General features: G+C 40.4%; 1 protein-coding gene across 1 annotated transcript in view; it reads left to right on the top strand.

Moving 5' to 3' along the window:
* The first annotated feature begins 1,814 nt into the window (after positions 1–1,814).
* The window catches only part of nid1a (nidogen 1a), a 34,415-nt gene continuing 18,162 nt past the window's right edge, over positions 1,815–18,067 (top strand). Inside the window, exons 1-8 of the mRNA XM_017477573.3 lie at positions 1,815–2,120; positions 13,014–13,316; positions 13,525–13,754; positions 13,857–14,194; positions 14,342–14,479; positions 14,572–14,823; positions 16,265–16,465; positions 16,569–16,799. Coding sequence (XP_017333062.1) covers positions 1,911–2,120; positions 13,014–13,316; positions 13,525–13,754; positions 13,857–14,194; positions 14,342–14,479; positions 14,572–14,823; positions 16,265–16,465; positions 16,569–16,799 — 1,903 coding nt within the window. The 5' untranslated portion in view covers positions 1,815–1,910. The remainder of the gene's footprint in view (positions 2,121–13,013; positions 13,317–13,524; positions 13,755–13,856; positions 14,195–14,341; positions 14,480–14,571; positions 14,824–16,264; positions 16,466–16,568; positions 16,800–18,067) is intronic.

The raw sequence follows: 18,067 nt of genomic DNA on the forward strand, positions 1-18,067 counted from the left end.
AGGCCATTAGGCACTATTAATGCCATCTCGATTCAGTGTCATTTCATGTAACTTGTGGCTCCCGTTTGTGTCGTTTCCGTTAAAACGCCTGCATTGAATTTTGCTTTATTTGTAAAAACAAAATCAGATACTGAGTGAATTAATATAAATATAAATAACCTGGAAACTGTTATAGGAGGGTGTGATGTTAAAAACTCCTTAATTCTTCTCTCACAGTATAGACACAGTCACTGCACATTTGTTGTCCTTCCCCCAAATGCATCTTTCATTTGACCAATATACCAGGATATATTGTATGTGCCATTAAAATAGAATGCAATTATTCTATTTATTAGGTCTGCAAATAACAATACACATGTTTTGTGTGGCCAGTAATTTTGACCTTCTTTTAAAAAAATACACTTCCACAAATTGATAAAGTTAAATAATAGTTAAGATAAAGTCTAATGCTGCATCCCAATTTGCCTAAATCCATCCTAAATAGTATCCATCCATCCATCTTCTTATCCGCTTATCCTTTTCAGGGTCATAGGGAAACCTGGAGCGTATCCCAGGGAGCATCGGGCACAAAGGCGGGGTACACGCTGGACAGGGTACCAATCCATCACAGGGCACAATCACATACACATTCACCCATTCATACACTACGGACACTTTGGACATGCCAATCAGCCTACCATGCATGTCTTTGGACTGGAGGAGGAAACCGGAGTACCCGGAGGAAACCCCCGCAGCACGGGGAGAACATGCAAACTCTGCACACACAGGGCCACTGTGGGAATCAAACCCCCGACCCTGGAGGCGAACGTGCTAACCACTAAGCCACTATGCCACCCCTAAATAGTATCTGCGATTGGAATTAGTGTGTCCCAAATCACAGAATGTTGACTTGAGTATCCTAAAGGTACCCGGATGGTCTGCTGTTTCTGGTAGATTTTCCCAGTGTAGTTCCCATCTAATATTACCCACAACTCGTTGCATATGGGGGGAGGAGTTATGTGACGTTTGCTTCACCGTATTCAACCTGCAAACATGGCGGACGGGTGTAATGTGGGTGAAGCATCTTCAGTATTCAAGTGTAAGAACTTAAATGTTAAGCACTAACCAAAGTTTTTTTTGTATTATCACGGGGGAAAAAAACTAAAATGCAACAAAGAGTTTGTTCACAGGGACAGTGTGCGTAACTGGGCAACAGCGTAATCTTCCGTTATATGACGTGTTAGTATATGCAAATTCTTTTTCTTCACAAGCAATGTACATACTTTTAGTGCATAGTATAAGTAAGTGACGCAGCATAATACTGAAACATGCAGAATGGGCTAAGCCTTATAAATATTTTCAAATGTATCTTGATGGCATATCACCGCTTCAGTCTGACGGTTAACATGCTTATCAGTCATATGGTGTGCCTACTTTCACAGTGGGCAAAGTGCAAAACACTGATCATAGCTAGCAGCCAGGTCTAGCAAGCTAGTCAGATTCAGATTAACCACGCCCACTTTTATTAGTTTCACTTTAAAAAGGGGGTGTTTCCGGAAATAAAAATGGGCCTACTGATCACCACAGCCTTTAATGCTTAAGGTAAACTCAGCTCGAGTTACGAGGTTAATGAAAAAGGATGCTTCAGTCTCCAGATGAAGGAATAAATCAGTCTGGTTTTACTTTCATTACAAATGAGTTTTATTATTAGTTCTCCTCCGACACCGCCCTGAATTCCATCAGTACTGTTACCATAGAAATGCTTTCGACCTCGCCCAGCGCTTGACCTCGCCTACATTTTAGCCCCGCCCACTTTCTAATTTTCCTCCTGTCCCAGAGTCCGTTAGGGAAAAAGCCGAACGCGCGGGCCGGTGTGAGTGTGTGAGTGAGTGTGTGTATGAGTGTGTGAGTGTGTGCGTAGAGTTGTAGTGATGGCGTCCTGTACGCGCGCTGTGTGGCTCGGATTGAAGCTGCTCTTTATCGCGGCCTCGGTGTCGGTAAACTGCGCGAGCCGAAACGACCTGTTCGATTACGGAGTTCAGTCTGGAGATCAGACTCTGCAGTCGGGAACCGACCAGACTCAAACAATCATCTTGGAGCGAGCTGTTTTCTTCTTCGACCAGAACTTTCAAAAAGTTTACGTGAGTTTCTTTCTTTCCTTCTTTACAGTCTTTTTTAATGCGTTCATCAATTCACTTTCATATATTATTTATTAAATAAACTTATTTATTTATTTATTTGTACAAATTACATATAACATTAACTATATTAAATATAAAACGTAAAAAAATAATAAATTGTTTACTATAAATTAAACATACAATGAACCATAAAGTTAGAATCAGAAAAGTAGTGCATAATACAAAAATGAAGTATATCTCTTTTAATGACGTCATAAGATCACAATCATCTACTACCACTACTACTGTAACCACTTCTACTGGTTATTATCATTTTATTGTTATAATAATTAATCTTTAAGTCGATAATAACTAATTAAATGAGGGTTTAAATTCTGCCGCCACACCACAAACAGCTAACAGGAAGTTGTTATTTTCAACTCTAAAGCTCGGTAATTAACTGCAATTTTAACAAAGCTAGAAAAATGTGTGTGTGGTATAAAATCTTTTAAGCAAACTGTAACTGTTTTCGGTTCTGCAGGTACAATGTTCGATTTAGGTAAAGGAAAAAAAAGACAAAACATTGAGACCTAATTGCGTCTTATTAAACCAAAACACTTTGATGGTTTAGACTAAAGGGGCAATGTGACGTTTGACATACTTTACAGAGCCAAGACAAATGTTCTGTAAACTTTGACCTGGTCATGTTGTGCATTTTGATAATCTATTTAAAACTGTCATAAGATTCATGTATTGGTACTGAGTAGATGTAGGAGCTTCAATTCGATATCTTATTCATAACACCTCTTAAACAGATCAATAATTAGACGTAGAAAATCTCAACAGTGCCAGAGAAAGAGAGAGAGTTTGTTCCCATGGCCTAATAGCCAGAATACCAGGTCAGAATTAAATTGGCACGGACTGATTATGGTCCTGTGAGGCCCCTGGGCCCAGGCTTCAGACACGCACACGCAAGTATACACAAAGGCTATAACATATGCATCAGCGATCAGAGGGCTGGGGGATCTGAGGACATGTAGCAAGACTTTATTTGTTACACATATTTACTGAGATCGTTTGAGCTTTATGTCTGTATTAGGACTTTAGACATCTCTGCCTTTGTTTGTTGGTAAAAAAAAAAAAAATAAATAAAATTGAGAGTCTATCCACGATTCGTGGAATCTGGTCTCGTTAAGTAGACCTGATGAACTGATCTGTTGTGTCACCGTTAAAAAAACAACACTGAGAGCTCTATTGGTTTTCGGTGATAAACCGTGATATCCACACAGGAATTCGCTGCTCTTAAATACTTTCACATGTGTATTGATCAAAGGAATGAATGTGCTTCGTGGTCACATACATAGTGGATCTTTCAGATCACTTCTTTCTCCGGCGTTCTCAGCTCCAGATGTTCATGGATCAAATATCGTCTACTACATGCATCATAAGGCCTCTTGCCTTTGTGGAATGACGTACTTGCACGCCATTAGTTTATTGTGCAACATTAAAATCTCTCTCTCTCTCTCTCTCTCTCTCTCTCTCTCTCTCTCTCTCTCTCTCTCTCTCTCTCTCTGTGTGTATCTGTCATTCCCTCTTATAAAAAGGTAAATAGTGCAACAAAAAGGATCTAAATATTTATTCTCAGTCCTTTCCATAGACCGAGTCATTACTCAGTGAAGCGATTTCACCACGGCTGAATCTGTTTGTTCTGGATTCCGAGGATTTAATGGGACAAGCCATTCTTCCCAGCCGTCCCTTTTCCTGTGTTCATTGTGTGTGCTGCAAATGTTCAGTCCACCACTTCGAAAGCCTTTAAAGCATCGTTTACAGACAATTCGTTTACAGACGTTCAGACAATTCGGACTCAATCATATTATAGTAATGACCAAAGTAAACATAATCCTCTACTATATTTATATTGATTATGGTGGCTCTGGTATGACTGAAGTCATATTTTATTTGGTTGCATACTCAGATTGGAAGGAATACTTTATTTTTTATAATCAATTACTTGAAAGAAAATGTTGCTTTTTGTTTTTAGTCATTCTCCCACAAGCCCCAATGATGATTGCTTTCGTATTTCCAACATGTTCACTGACTGCTGTGTGATTGTTATCTGAACAATCCTGTCCCCTCAGCATTTCACAATGCTTCAACTACTCTTCTGTTTTCTCCTGGAGTGAATACATGAGCATTACCCGTCCCCCTCCACACTGTTAATTATCTCTCTTTCTGTCTGTTGCTTTGCTATTGTTTGGGCTAAAGACACAGAGACGGCCTGTGACAAGGTCCCATCCGCCTCCATTGTTGGTCCCCTGTCTGGAAAACTTGATCGTGTGAATCAGCTAGGTGTTAAGTGCGACTCTTTCACATTTGCATGTTGTTTGATTAAACTCTTAAACAGTAACACTTAAGGGCTAATAATCTCTAAGTGGATTCGAGAAATCCTTCATACGAACAAATCCAACCCCAGCTCTAACTGAAGGTCTAACACTTTATATGTAAAGCAGTGAAACATTTAACTGATGAGTAAACTTCTTTTGTTATCGGAACATCTCTTCTGTCTTCCGATTCAGCGGGTTGTTGAGTCTTTGCTCTAGCAGTCTTGCCTTTTTTGACCCACTTTGTTCACATAACCCCTGTAAATAATATATTCCATAAGACCTGCATGTTTGCTGAAGTCTGAATTCCATGCTCATGAGGACATGGTGGTCTAATGGAGTGGTAATTGATTGCAGAATCTGTGAGGAGTTACATGTATGAAGCAAACAGATCCATACTGGATTCATCTATGAGGTTTAGGGTTAAAGATGCCAATCTGGGATCAGATTTTGTCACTGGGCTCAACAATTAAATTCTAGTTTAATTTGCATACACAGTAAGTAGGCTACATGACTGCATCTGCAGTAAATGTCCATTTCAAAACCCACTAGCTAATCCTTTTTAGCAATAAAAAGTGGTATCTAATGTAATGTAACAGCATATGTCAAGCTAGCTACCTAGCTAATTAATTGCATTAGCAAACCTGGGGAAAAGAACAATTATATAATCATTGTTTTCTTCTAACAAAGTTTTTAATGTAGTACATTGTGCTTATGTGCTCAGCAAGCTGTTGGGCAGTGTTTTGGATATGAGCTTCACATCACATATGAATATATTTGAGATCTTTATTATTTCTCAATATGTTTAAGTGTGAGGTGAATGGAAGAGCTCCATGACAGCTTTGTGGTTTGTGTTTCCACATACTTACGTGTTCCTGATTTTGAAAAGATTACCTGTTATCCATGCATGCTTAATTAATAAAACTGGAGGTGTGTCACACCTCCATAAAGCACATTAAGTCTGAACAGAGCTACATACTTATTACTAAGTTAATAAGCAGGTGTTATGCTTTTTCTGGTTGTTGAAGCTTCTTGTCCCCCAAGCAATTACAAACAAATAATTAATAGCCTGGACACAAATCTGTTTGTCCCAAGTGTGTAGGCTACTGATTTGTCCACTCCTGCATCTGTTTGCGAGACTGAAGTCTAATGTTCTTTCTCTGGGACATGTGAAACCAGTCGCTTCTTTGATATACATGAGCTCACAGATTGGCTGGCATCCGGGTGAGAGGAAAACCAGCCGTTCCCACTAAAACAGCAGCACCAGTTATTCTCTCTTGGACGTTGTTTCATTGGTGGCTCAGATTCAAACTTCAAACCGCCTTTCCTTATCTCCTCAATCTACAAGAGGACATGGATCATATGCAGCATAACCAGTAATTAATCAAGCAAGTTAAGCACTTGCACAAAGTTTTGAAGGCCTTCCCATTAAAAAAATCTGTTAGTGCATCCTGTTTTATTCAGTGCATCCTGTTTTATTTCCATGTAGCAGCAGCTAGATTGTGGGTTGTAGAAGTCCCTCACAGGCACAAGAAAACTTCAGAATGTACAAACTGTACATAGAGGCATTCATAGAGGTACTACAAATTATAAGACTAACAGATTTTTAGTTGGGGTTTTTTTTTTCTGCCTTGTATCAAGACTATTGAACGTTTTCATTCATAAAAATCAAATATTTCATAATATTTAGAGGAGGCCTACAATTAACATGAAGCAAGACTGGAAGGATAAAGATTGCCTTGTTTATAGTCTCGCCCTTGCAGATCATTTGTACCAACAGCTCCCAAGATAAGGCAATTTGGGGCTAAAATCAACCTTAAATATTGTCATCATGTTGTGTTACAGATTTTGTCTACAATCCTTGCTTATGTTTAAACATGTTTTTATGGTTAAAAATGTTTATGCCTCATTTTCTTTGGATTTGGGCTTTGGTAGTACCCATCCACTGCCCCTTTACACTACAGCTACCAAGCAGGGAAGATGAATCCTACACTGAAAAAATGGAATGTGTGATTTAAGATTTAAGAGGATGTTTAGTTCACATAAAAAAATTCACATCAGAATGTGATTTCATCACTTAATACAAAACATTTCTAATTACTAGACTGAAATATGTAGAGTGACCGTGATCAATTCACATAGTATTACCGTAAATTACACTATGTAATCCCGTGAGGATGTTGCCACTGACGTGAACTATAACTATAGTATTAAATTAACGCAACTGAAACGTGTGGTAGAATAGTACAGCCGTACTGTGGCTGTTGCAGAATGCCAGTGACCTGGGTTCAGTCCTCAGTTCAGGTGAGAGCAAGTAGTTGGATTTTATTCAGAGCTTTGAAAATATAAGGGCAAATCATGTTGGATGGACAAAAACAAATTGTGTCACTGTAATTCTGTTCAATCACGTGGACCCGATATACGCATTTGAAATAAGCAAATTCAACCAGCTGTTTTTCTTTTTTCTTCAATGTAGCACATATTTCCTCCAAGCCATGTGAAGCCACCAAAGATGCTGAGCATGTAATGTCACAGAGAAGTCGCAGAAGAGCGCTGTCTGCCCTCTTTCTCATACACGAGCTCACAGATCTGTGATTGGCTAGAGAGAGTAATGCCATCCTTCTCACCCGAGGTTGTAGGTGTTGCTTTGGTGTTTCCAGATTTGCTGTTGTTTGCTGTTGTGTTTTCTGAATTTGTTTTTTTGTTTTTGGGTTGCGATTTTCTGACTTGCTAATGCGTTTTCGCTTTTTTTAAAAAATGATTTTTTAAACGTCTTTTGCACTTACGAACTTGCGTGATCTGAACGATAGAGCGAACATTTATCGGTCGTAGCCCTCGGGAGCCTTGGGCTTGGTTTGATTTATTAGTTTTATGACGTTTCATGTGTTTGAAATTTTCATCGATTTTACTTCCATGTATTGTGCTCGTACCCGTTTGTCTTTTAATTTGATATGTTTCATTGACTTTTTAGAACACGTAAAGCTGCCTTGTGACATTTGACAAAGTATGCTATATAAATGAAGTTGAAGATAGAGGCGTTGAGCTGAGTTTCTCTGGCCATAACCTTCTGAGTAAATGGAATACAGGTTTAAGGTTGTTGCTCTGGTGAATCTCAAGTGCTTTAGTTGTTGGTAGAAAGGTGACACTATGCTCTTCCGCCCCTCTTTAAGGCAGTGTTTAGTTTGCTAGAAGTACTTCTTCCTGTTCAACTAAGGGGTCCTTCCTTTCATCAAAGAGTGTTTGCATTGTTGAGGTGTCCAGTCAAAATGAAAAATCCATGTTAAAATCCCGTATAAAATCACTGAAGCTTACCTCCATGCCTGAATTTGGAACTTCAGTTCATTCGCCAAAATGATTACACATAGCACTGGGCAGTGTGAATGTCAATGGGAAGTGTTTATTGAGGATTAAGCAGTGGGTTTTGAGTTTGCCGTGTGTTAGTGGTTTGTTGACTTTGGTTCATTCCTCCCCCCCGCAGTTCACACAGCCGTCCTCCCTCAGCATAAAACCTCTCCTTTCTTTTCTTAACGCTGTTCTCTGCTTGCTCAGGTTGAGGTCATGTTGCTTTAGTGAGTTCCTGTGCACCCGACCCTTTCAGCTGGCTTTTGATATCGGCCTGCAGGTTCATGGGTCCACCTCCCCCACAGGGCAGAGGGGTGGGGGTTTGATTAGGCGGCTCAGGGTTGAATTCTTCTCATTGCAAGGATAACGACTGAGCTGAGCATTCGCTCTGTCAAGGACTGCATTCAGAGTGGTTATGTAGTGTAGGTAAAACGTGATGGGACGTGCTTATCAACAACAGGGTCAACATACCGTCCTGAAGTTGATTGTTTTCCAATAACAACATGTCTTGAAGTGTTTTATTCCTCTTCTACCACAACATCAGTTACAATTGGACTTTTTGGATGAATGGCATTAATCACATTTGTGTCTGTTTACAATTACATTTATAGTTGCGGCACGTCCGTGAAAAAGTCAGTTCCTATTATCACTTTTGTTATAGCAGCTGTGAACTATCATGTCTTGACGTTTATAATATCAGACCCTCCAGGATTTTAATATCAGTCACTCCACCATAAATGTTCATGGAAATCGCAAAAATGAACACACAATTAAGCAAACTCCGCAATATTCGGAGGAGCTTGCAATTTTTCAAAATTACAGAGGACATCATCACAACGTGCATTCAGCCAAAGCCCTCTTCGATTCACGTTTGTCAAACACGAGTACAGCTAAAAGGTCTCATTTACCAACAAACATCACTGTGAAAGAGCATGCAATTGCAATTTCACCAATTCAAGTAGTTATCCTCAAAAAATCCCCACAAAAAACTTTTTTTGGGGAAAAGCTGCAGCAAAATCAAGCATTTTTGGCTGCAACAATCTCAAAAAAACTCTGCGAAATCTTGTACAGACTGATTTAAGGAAAAAATGCAACTGGTCATGTTACCAAGAAACCTCAAACCCCTCTATCCTGAAAACATTGACTGCAGAAGACCTACACAAATGCACTCACACTGGAGACTCCCTCCATCAACGTTAAATAAACGTCTCCCTATGCATCGATTATACGTGTTTTTTTTCTATGAAAATGTATTATTAGGCTAAGATTATGTTGAGCGTCTGCTATACAAGTCCCTGAATGAGTTAGACACAATAAAGCATTACAATGAGCGCATTAATATAAAACTGAGATTTGAATAATAGCTGACACCACTATCAGAACTGCTGTTATAGAAAATGAACCTACTGACCAATCCGATTCGAGCATTCAACAGCGCTGTGGTATAATGATGGGATGGATAATGCCTCGTGTGTGACATAATGTATTACTTGTATACGGTTCAGTTGATGGTATGTCAGAGGCTGATGGTCTGTCAGTAACTCTGAGTTACTGAGGCTGACTGAAGTCTTTTCTGCTTCATAACATATGAAGCCTTTTAAATTCCTTACATATTTTCCTTTTCAAGTTTCTAGCTCAGTGAGGACCAACATGCCTCAGATTAGTTCTGCTTCACAAAACTGATCTGAGCAAGAGTCTGTCTTGGCACTTTGCTTCACTAAGATTCTAAGTGACCGATATCCACTCTGGAGGTGGCTCTTAAGTCAAATGTGCTCGTCTTTCATCAGCTGCTATTGTCATTCAGGTATGTCATGGACATGAAGACGGAAGACCTCCGCCACGCCAAGGTTTATTAGTCCTTCGGGTCTATAATCATGGTCGCTTCAGAGCCTTCAGATTACTGTAGCAGCAGGAATGAAGACTATGTGCTGAATTTGAGGTTTTTGCACATTTTATTTTTGATTTACTGATGATTATCAATCAGTAGCCCAAATATTAGATGTGTTTTTTATTAACGCTCTATTGCGAAGGTCTCCTCGTGGCTTCTGTGAAGTGTTTTACTCCTCTTATACCATAGCAATTTGCCAATTCATTTTTATTCATTAAAGAATGGCACATATCCATTTATAGTTGGAAGGAATGGAAAGAAGTTAGTTCCTGTAATCACTTGTGTTAGAGCAGCTATAAACAGTCATTCCCTCACACACTCTGGACGTAAGACAAAAACACAGCTTGTTACCAAGTGACGACAAAACACACTATACTCTACTGTACTCGTAAAGACTTCCCTGTGATGGAAAACCTTCGAGGAAGAGACTGTTCCAAAACTCTGACACTGGAGACTCCTTCCATAAATGTTAAATAAACAACTTCGTACAGGAAATCTCAGCATATCAATGGATATGCGTTTTTTTCTTTGTTAAATAACTGAATCATTTTGATCCGTTTATATTAGCCTGAAATACTGCGAGAGATGCTGTCATTTTAGACCTACGGACCAATCAGATTTGACGTGTCAACAGAACTGTGTTTTCAAAGCTGTTTTTTTTTTTTCTCCATCATGTTATTCATGTAATTGTTCATCATAAATGAACATACCAGTCATTGGATCCCTGAGGATGTATTAAAGGAACACACATCTCATCCCTTTTATGATGTTTGTACAATGAACTGCAACGATGAACTGAAATGCCAGAGTTTAACAGAGTTCCCGGTGGTGTTTCTCAACATATGTACACAATGTACACATTTCACACAGGCTGTACGGTAAACAGGAAAATTGTAAAACACCCTAGAAGGCCTGTAGTACTTTATTTTCACTAAGGCAACTGTGACTCACAGACTGTGACTGCGACTGTTTTATGGCATCAGATAAACATTTAGGAACCTGTTCATCTTGGGTGATTATCTCAATGCAGGGAAATGTTTATGCTATTCCTAAAGTCCAGAGTCATTAGCATTCCCCATTACATTATGAGACCATGCTTTACTTTCCAGAAAAATCCAGCAGAATTTAATTTATTGTCGGTTGTTCCTTAAATCCTGATGAACTTACTTCTTTAAGATGTAAGGCTGATTTTTAGATTCAGGCAACTGTATTTCTGTACTTTTAAAATGTAGTTTTAAATAGTCCAGACGTCATCTTCAGCAAGATTACGGCTTCTGCTTAATTTCGGCAAAGTGTCCATTATAAAAGACAAGGACATACTTCAAATAAATAAAGTGGAATTAAAATACATGGTGTTTCAGACTAATGTACGTATAGTTGAAGTATACTGTAAAGCAGTGGTCACCAACTCACTCTTCGTTGAGATCTACCTTCCTGCAGGTTTAATCTCCAACCAAAATCGAACACACCTGTTTTAGCTGATGAAGAATTTCTTAAGGCAAGGATTAGATGGTCAGGTGGGCACGATTATTGGAGCTAAAGTCTTCAGGAAGGTAAATCTCCAGGAACAGGGTTGGTGACCACTGCTGTAAAGTATAAAGTGCAGTGGATGGAAGAAGACTTTGTTTGTCACATATACATTACAGCATAGGGAAATTCTTTCTTCACATATCCCAGCTTGTTAGGAAGCTGGGGTCAACCATGATACAGCACCCCTGGTGCAGAGAAGGTTGAGGGCCTTGCTCAAGGGCAGCACGGCAGTGCTGGGGCTTGAACCCCTGACCTTCTGATCTGTCACCCAGAGCCTTAACCGCTAAGCCCTAATGTTTTTGTATATCCCAGCTTGTTAGGAAGCTGGGGTCAGACCGCATGGTAAGGGTCACTCTAAGGGTTGAGGGCCTTGCTCACGGGCCCAACAGTGGCAGCTTGGCGGGGCAATCCGTTGAGCCACCACTGCCCTGCAACAGGGAGGTAAATTAAATATTGTTAAATACGTGTAGAGAAGTTCCAGACATTGTCTTAAAACCAATAGATTGGTAAACCACTTTATTTAAACCACAAATTTTTATCAATAGGTAAAAAAAACACAGTAGATGAAAAATTGATTCACATGGACCTCAATTCCACATGGACATTCTCACTGTGGTTGCTGGGACTACGGTTGCTCCTATGGCCTTGGGACTGCAATCACCACATGCAGTTTTGCACTCAGGTCTCCTTTAGTGAACAGTGGACTAGTTCAACAAACAGACTTCATATAAAACCATAACGAACTTTCTTTTACTTTCACACTATCCGTTGTTACCCAGATGAGGATGGGTTCAAGTCTGAGTCTGGTTCCTCTCAAGGTTTCTTCCTCATATCATCTTAGGGAGTTTTTCCTTGCCACCGTCACCACCGTCTCGCTCGATAGGGATAAATTCACACACTTAAAATCTGTATCCTGTGTTTATATGTTTCTGTAAAGCTGCTTTGAGACAATGTCCATTGTTAAAAGTGCTATACAAATAAAATTGAATTGAATTGAATGAAATATTGGATTGTGATACTCGTGTTTGGATGTATAGATGCCAAACGCTTATGCATAAATGTGGTTGTAATTCCTCTCTCTTGTAACAACAGTAACTCTTCTATTAGTATTTATAATAGTTATTCGTGTGGGAAAAGCTTTCACATGGTGAAGTGTTGCCATTTTCTTCTACATGCAGTGTTGCCAAACATTTACATTTATGATTTGACCCTCTTGCTCTGGTGATACAGATATTGCCAGGTTTCAGCATTGTAACCAAGTAATAACTACTGTGTGTTAAGTAAGGAATAAAACACAACGGGGCGTAATGATATAAGAAAATAATGAATGAAACAACAGTGTGATGCAGCTTGACGTGACGTAGAAGGACGTTACCATCTCAAATTTGATTCTTTTCCATTAAGATCATGTGTTAATTCTCTTTATACCACAGTAATTTGCCAACCTTTACAGTTTGTTTTGAATTACAGCCAGAACTAATGTCAGATCTGCTGAACAATCAGATTCAGGAATTTGTCATGGCTGTGGTATATGAGTGAAATAACTGTTCAGAACATGTCAGAGTCTGGATAATGTTAACATTGGAATAAAGAAGAGAATGACAAATAAGGACAATTAAGGAGAACAAAGCCCACTCTCAGTCGCTACATTGTGTTGAGTATACAGTACATATAACCAGATGATTGCGTTTGACCTCTGTCTTATCTTTAATAGTTTTGTCTCATTCTAAAGCTGTGGCTTTGACTGATTCAGGTATTGTCTGTCCTTGGCAGGTCAACACCAATGGCTTTGTCTCCGTGGCTAACCCTCCAGCTCAGTCAGAGTATTTGGGTAAGATGCCCGCTACCTTTGGCATTATCGCAGCTTTCCTTGGGGACCTGGACACCAGTGATGGAGTTGGGAAAGTCTACTTCAGGGAGGACACCAACCCAGAACTGTTGCAGAGGATTGGTGATCAGATCAACCAGGCGTTTCCGGACGACATCAAGCTCAAGCCGACTCATGCCGTACTTGTGACCTGGGAGAACGTGGCAGCTCAGGGAGCACCGGACAGAGGAGATGGATCTCATAAACAAGCAAGTCCCTTTACAATAAGTCAAGGACGCTTGAACACTTTTGTTTTATATACATTTTTATTAGTTTATTTTTATCAGCTCTAGAAGAACCCATAGGCTACCCGGCTTCCTTTATTCATGCTATGCAATTAATTTTGCACTCAAATATTTCTATATTGTTTCTGTATTCAAAGAAAAAAAAAAAACCCATTTATTTCTATTTTTGCAGAGAAACACTTTCCAGCTTGTCTTAGCATCTACAGAATTGACCACTCATGCTATCCTGCTCTACCCAAAAGATGGCATGCTTTACTTCTCCACTCCTGTAGACGGTGAGAGTCAGGCCATTGAGGCCGGCTTCAGCCAGGGTCTGATTCAGAGCTGGCTCTGGAGTAGACAAGGCCCTTATTATCGCATCCCCACTAATGTTGAGAACACTGACGTCAGAGAACTCGCAGAGTAAGTGTTAATCCTGAAACGTTTTGTGATTCGGAGGTAAAACAAGACCGAACATTGGATACATGAGATACATGTGCTTACTCGTATTCTCCTCTTCCTCAGGCAAACAAATTCTGGCAAGCGTGGTGTGTGGGTTTACAATATTGGCTCCTCCTCGTTCACTGATATTATACCTGGCCATGTCACCATCGTAAAGGAGGATGTGCTTCCCCTGGAAGCCACTGAAAATGCAGAGACAATATACTCTGGAAGGGGTGAGTTCACAGAGGATCCACTTTATCTAGTAGAAAAAACCCCACCAGAAAGAAGCCCACCAGAATCCATCCTACTTTCCCGGAGTAGCAATCCTCATGAAGAATACCCGATACCTCGGGGGCCCAGGCCAGTCAACCCGCAGGTTGTGGTTCTGGATGAACAGGATGAAACCATAAATGTTAATGGTAAGATGCTAACTGTAATGCTAAATGCTAGCAATACTGCTGTATACTGAATAGATTAACATATTCACTTAAATTGCACCAGTCTAATAGTCTTTCAGATTTTCTGCTTTAACTTTTACTAACTTGTTGGTGTTTCATCTTTTGCAGTGTTTTCTTATCATGAGACGTGCGCCAGCAACAGACACAAGTGCTCTAGTTTTGCAGATTGCCGAGACTACGGTACAGGTTATTGCTGCCATTGTAAGCCTGGCTTTTATGGCAACGGGAAGGAATGTGTTGCTGAGGGTACGCTCATATCAATATGAATTTATATTTACTCATTTCCATCATATATATATTGAAGCCGCATTGACTGAACCTTGTTTTCCGATCTACAGGCAAACCACAGAGGATGAACGGGAAAGTTAATGGCAGAATCTACGTCGGCAGGTCAGGTTCCCCGGTCGAGTTCTCTAACAATGACTTGCACTCGTATGTGGTAGCGAATGACGGACGAGCTTATGTAGCCATTAGCAGCATCCCAACCAGTGTCGGCCACTCCCTGCAGCCTCTCGCCTCAGTCGGAGGGGTCATTGGCTGGGCCTTCGCGCTGGAGCAGCCGGAATACATGAATGGCTTCAGCATTGTTGGTAAGAGAATACCATATGATGTAAATAAGTCTATGCAGAATACTAGTCAAAACTTTAGGCAGACTAGACTGAATATATCTATTTTTAAAAGATATTTTTAAGAATTTTTTTAAAGACATTTTGATTAAAGCTTAAGACTGTAATTTATTTCTAAAGATAAATTTAAACCATGATGTTAATGCTCATGTAAAAATAATTTCTGAATCAAAATGTATTCATAATAATATGTTTTTTTATTTAAAACGAGTTGTTTACTTAAACTATATGTACTGTATGATGATAACATTTTCTTTTATTTGGATAAATTTATAGTCTTCCTTTCCCACCATTTTTCAGTCCGTACAGGATTTCATGGAGTTTATTTAGTGCTTGTTGTGGTTAAAAATGCTTGATTTTTCTGAGGCTTTTCAGAAAATGGTGAAATTGCAATTGCATGAAATTTGTCTTTCACAATGATGTTTGTTGGTAAATGTGACCTTTTAGCTGTAGTCGGGTTCGACGCACGTGAATCGAAGAGGGCTTTGGCTGAATGTGCGTTGTGATGACATCACATGACACGTCTTCGCAAAAATCCACGGAAAAAATTGCAAGCTCCTCCGAATATCGCAGAGTTCGCTTGATTTTGCGTTAAGTTCTGCGATCGCAAAATCACAAATTCCTGGAGGGACTGATTATATAATGTCTAGCATTATGTCTGTTGCCTCATTTTCCTTACATGTTTAATGCCATGTCAGTCATTTTTGAGCTTTTACTGACGTTAAGGCTATGATGTAACAAGAATATAGCTTATAATATCACCTAACCTAAACTGCCAGTGATGCTTGCTGTCATGGTTACAGCCAAACAAACTTTCGCAGTATCATATCATGTATATCAGTATATTACATTGTATGATTTAGTGCTGGGATTTTTTTTTAATGTTTTGGTACTGTTCAACCTTTCATACTCAACTATTTTAATAGACTGTCTTGAAAACAGACTGGGACCAGTTGGTCATCGTTAATGTCTCACAGTGTTCTGTGTTAAACCCGCTGTAAGGACCATCCCAGTGGTCCCGCCTCTATACCCGTTTTTTGTGTGTGTGTGTGTGTTATTTATATTCAGATCCTTGGGCATGCCATTCACAAACATACTGTTGGGTTTCATTTCTACTCGGATGATAAATGTCTTCCTCTTTGAATGGCAGAATAGATTGAGTGGCACTGCCTCAGATTCTCTTCATTCCTCAGTGTGGTTTATATCTCAGATCAAGGTCGCTGTGAGTTCATTTCATTCCCTTTTCCTAAGCACAAAGCTTTCAAAACGCTTCCAGCTGGCTCCTCATCCCTCAAATCCCGACTTCTTTAAAGTGAAAGCACATGTCTGAGGTCATGCCTTAAGCTATACCATCTCTGATGTTCTTGCTTCACTCCTTCATTCCTCTCTGTTCCTCTGCCCACAGGAGGGGTTTTCACACGTCAGGCCGAGGTGACCTTTCAGCCGGGCGGCGAGAAACTCACCATCAACCAGGAGTTCAAAGGAATCGACGAGCACGACCACCTAGTGGTGAGCACTCAGCTGGAGGGGAGGATCCCAGAAGTCTCACCTGGTGCCAGTGTCCAAATCGACCCCTACATCGAGATCTACCAGTACGCCAGCAACAGTGAGTCGGACTTTTACAGGCTGTGCCATGATCGTCTCACTGCATCAGTGGACATGAAGTAAATCATTTGTATTCCCTCTTTCTTGCTGTTTTCCCACCTCAGTGATCACATCGTCTTCCACCCGGGAATACACAGTAAGCGACCCCGATGGTTCTGTCCGCACTCTGAACTACCTATGGAGGCAACAGATCACGTTCCAAAGCTGCCCGTATGGTGATTCCATCCGCTCCGTACCACCCAGCCAGCAGCTCAGCGTGGACCAGGTGTTCGTCATGTACGACTCGGCCAACCAGCTCATCCGCTATGCCATGAGCAACAAGGTCGGCCCCATCAGTAAGTAGATATAGTGTCACATTCTAGAGGATTGAAGAACTAGGAAAGTTTTCTTGTCCAAAAAAAGCACTCATGTTGCAGTAGTGATGTGTTTGATCGTTGTTAGTGCTGAGGAGTGTTTTGGAGTGTGGTTCACTCCATCTTATAACACCCTCAGGGTAGGGGATTCGATTCCTGCTTCCTCCCTGTGTGCATGGAGCTTACATGTCCTCCCTGTGCTTCGGGGTTTCCTCCCTCAGTTCACAGACATGCGCATGGGCGTATGAGTGTGCGTGTGTGCGATTGAGCCCTGCTCTGGTTGGTGTAACCGCACAGCTGTATCAGCTGCAAGGTTTATTTGAATAATTCCAATACGCTATTGTTTCTATAGTAACAACTTACACAAGGGCTTGTATGGCGAATGCTCCACGTAAACGTTATTTTAAAAAAAGTACATAACCATTGATACGGTGAACATTATACAGTGAAAATAAATAAACATCAGTGAGGAGATGATTATTTAGCATTTTCGTAAGGAAGCTCTAGTGTCAGTGCTTTGTCACAGTCTGAGGTAAAACTATAACTTTAGGTTTTCTGACACAGGAAAGTCCCAGGAGCTGAGGGATTAGGGCTTGGCAGTGTCGTGGAAACATGACAAAATGCCCTTTGTTGAGCGAGATCTGAGGAGAATGAGAATGCCAGACTGGTTAGAGCTGACAGGAAGTCTATATTAAAACTAATAACCACTCTTTACAACTGTGGTGAGTAGAAAAGCATGATTCAGGATGCAAACGTAGAGCCTTGTTGATAAATTACAGTGGCAGAAGACCACATCAGGTTCCATTCCTCTCAGGCAAGAACAGACATTTGAAGATTGGAAAAAGACCAGGCGATTTTGTTTTGTTTGTTTGTTTTTTGTTTGATTTTTCCACTTTAATTTACTTTTATTTACTACAGTCATATGTTGGATACATGCACATCTGGGTCCGTGAGTGCATCTGTACTTGCGTGTGTGTGTGTGTGTGTGTGTGTGTGTGTGTGTATGCACCATCACATAGTCGGTGGGTGAGCTCAAGAGGCTATGGGGTAAGTTTTTGGGTGTGGGGCAAGTTATGTAAGCAGGTCTGGCTCAGCTGGAGTTTACAGCTAGAGAGGACTAACATCTGTGGAGTGCTTCCTGTCAGGCCGAGCTCTCAATTCAAACGCTAATGAGCAGCTGTCTCTCAGCCCAGCGACATGTCTACTCTCAGCACCAGGGTGCCTGCTAGCCTGATGATGTTTAAACAGCA

The sequence above is a fragment of the Ictalurus punctatus genome, chromosome 10 (assembly GCF_001660625.3).
Source record: "Ictalurus punctatus breed USDA103 chromosome 10, Coco_2.0, whole genome shotgun sequence".
Classification (NCBI taxonomy): Eukaryota; Metazoa; Chordata; class Actinopteri; order Siluriformes; family Ictaluridae; genus Ictalurus; species Ictalurus punctatus.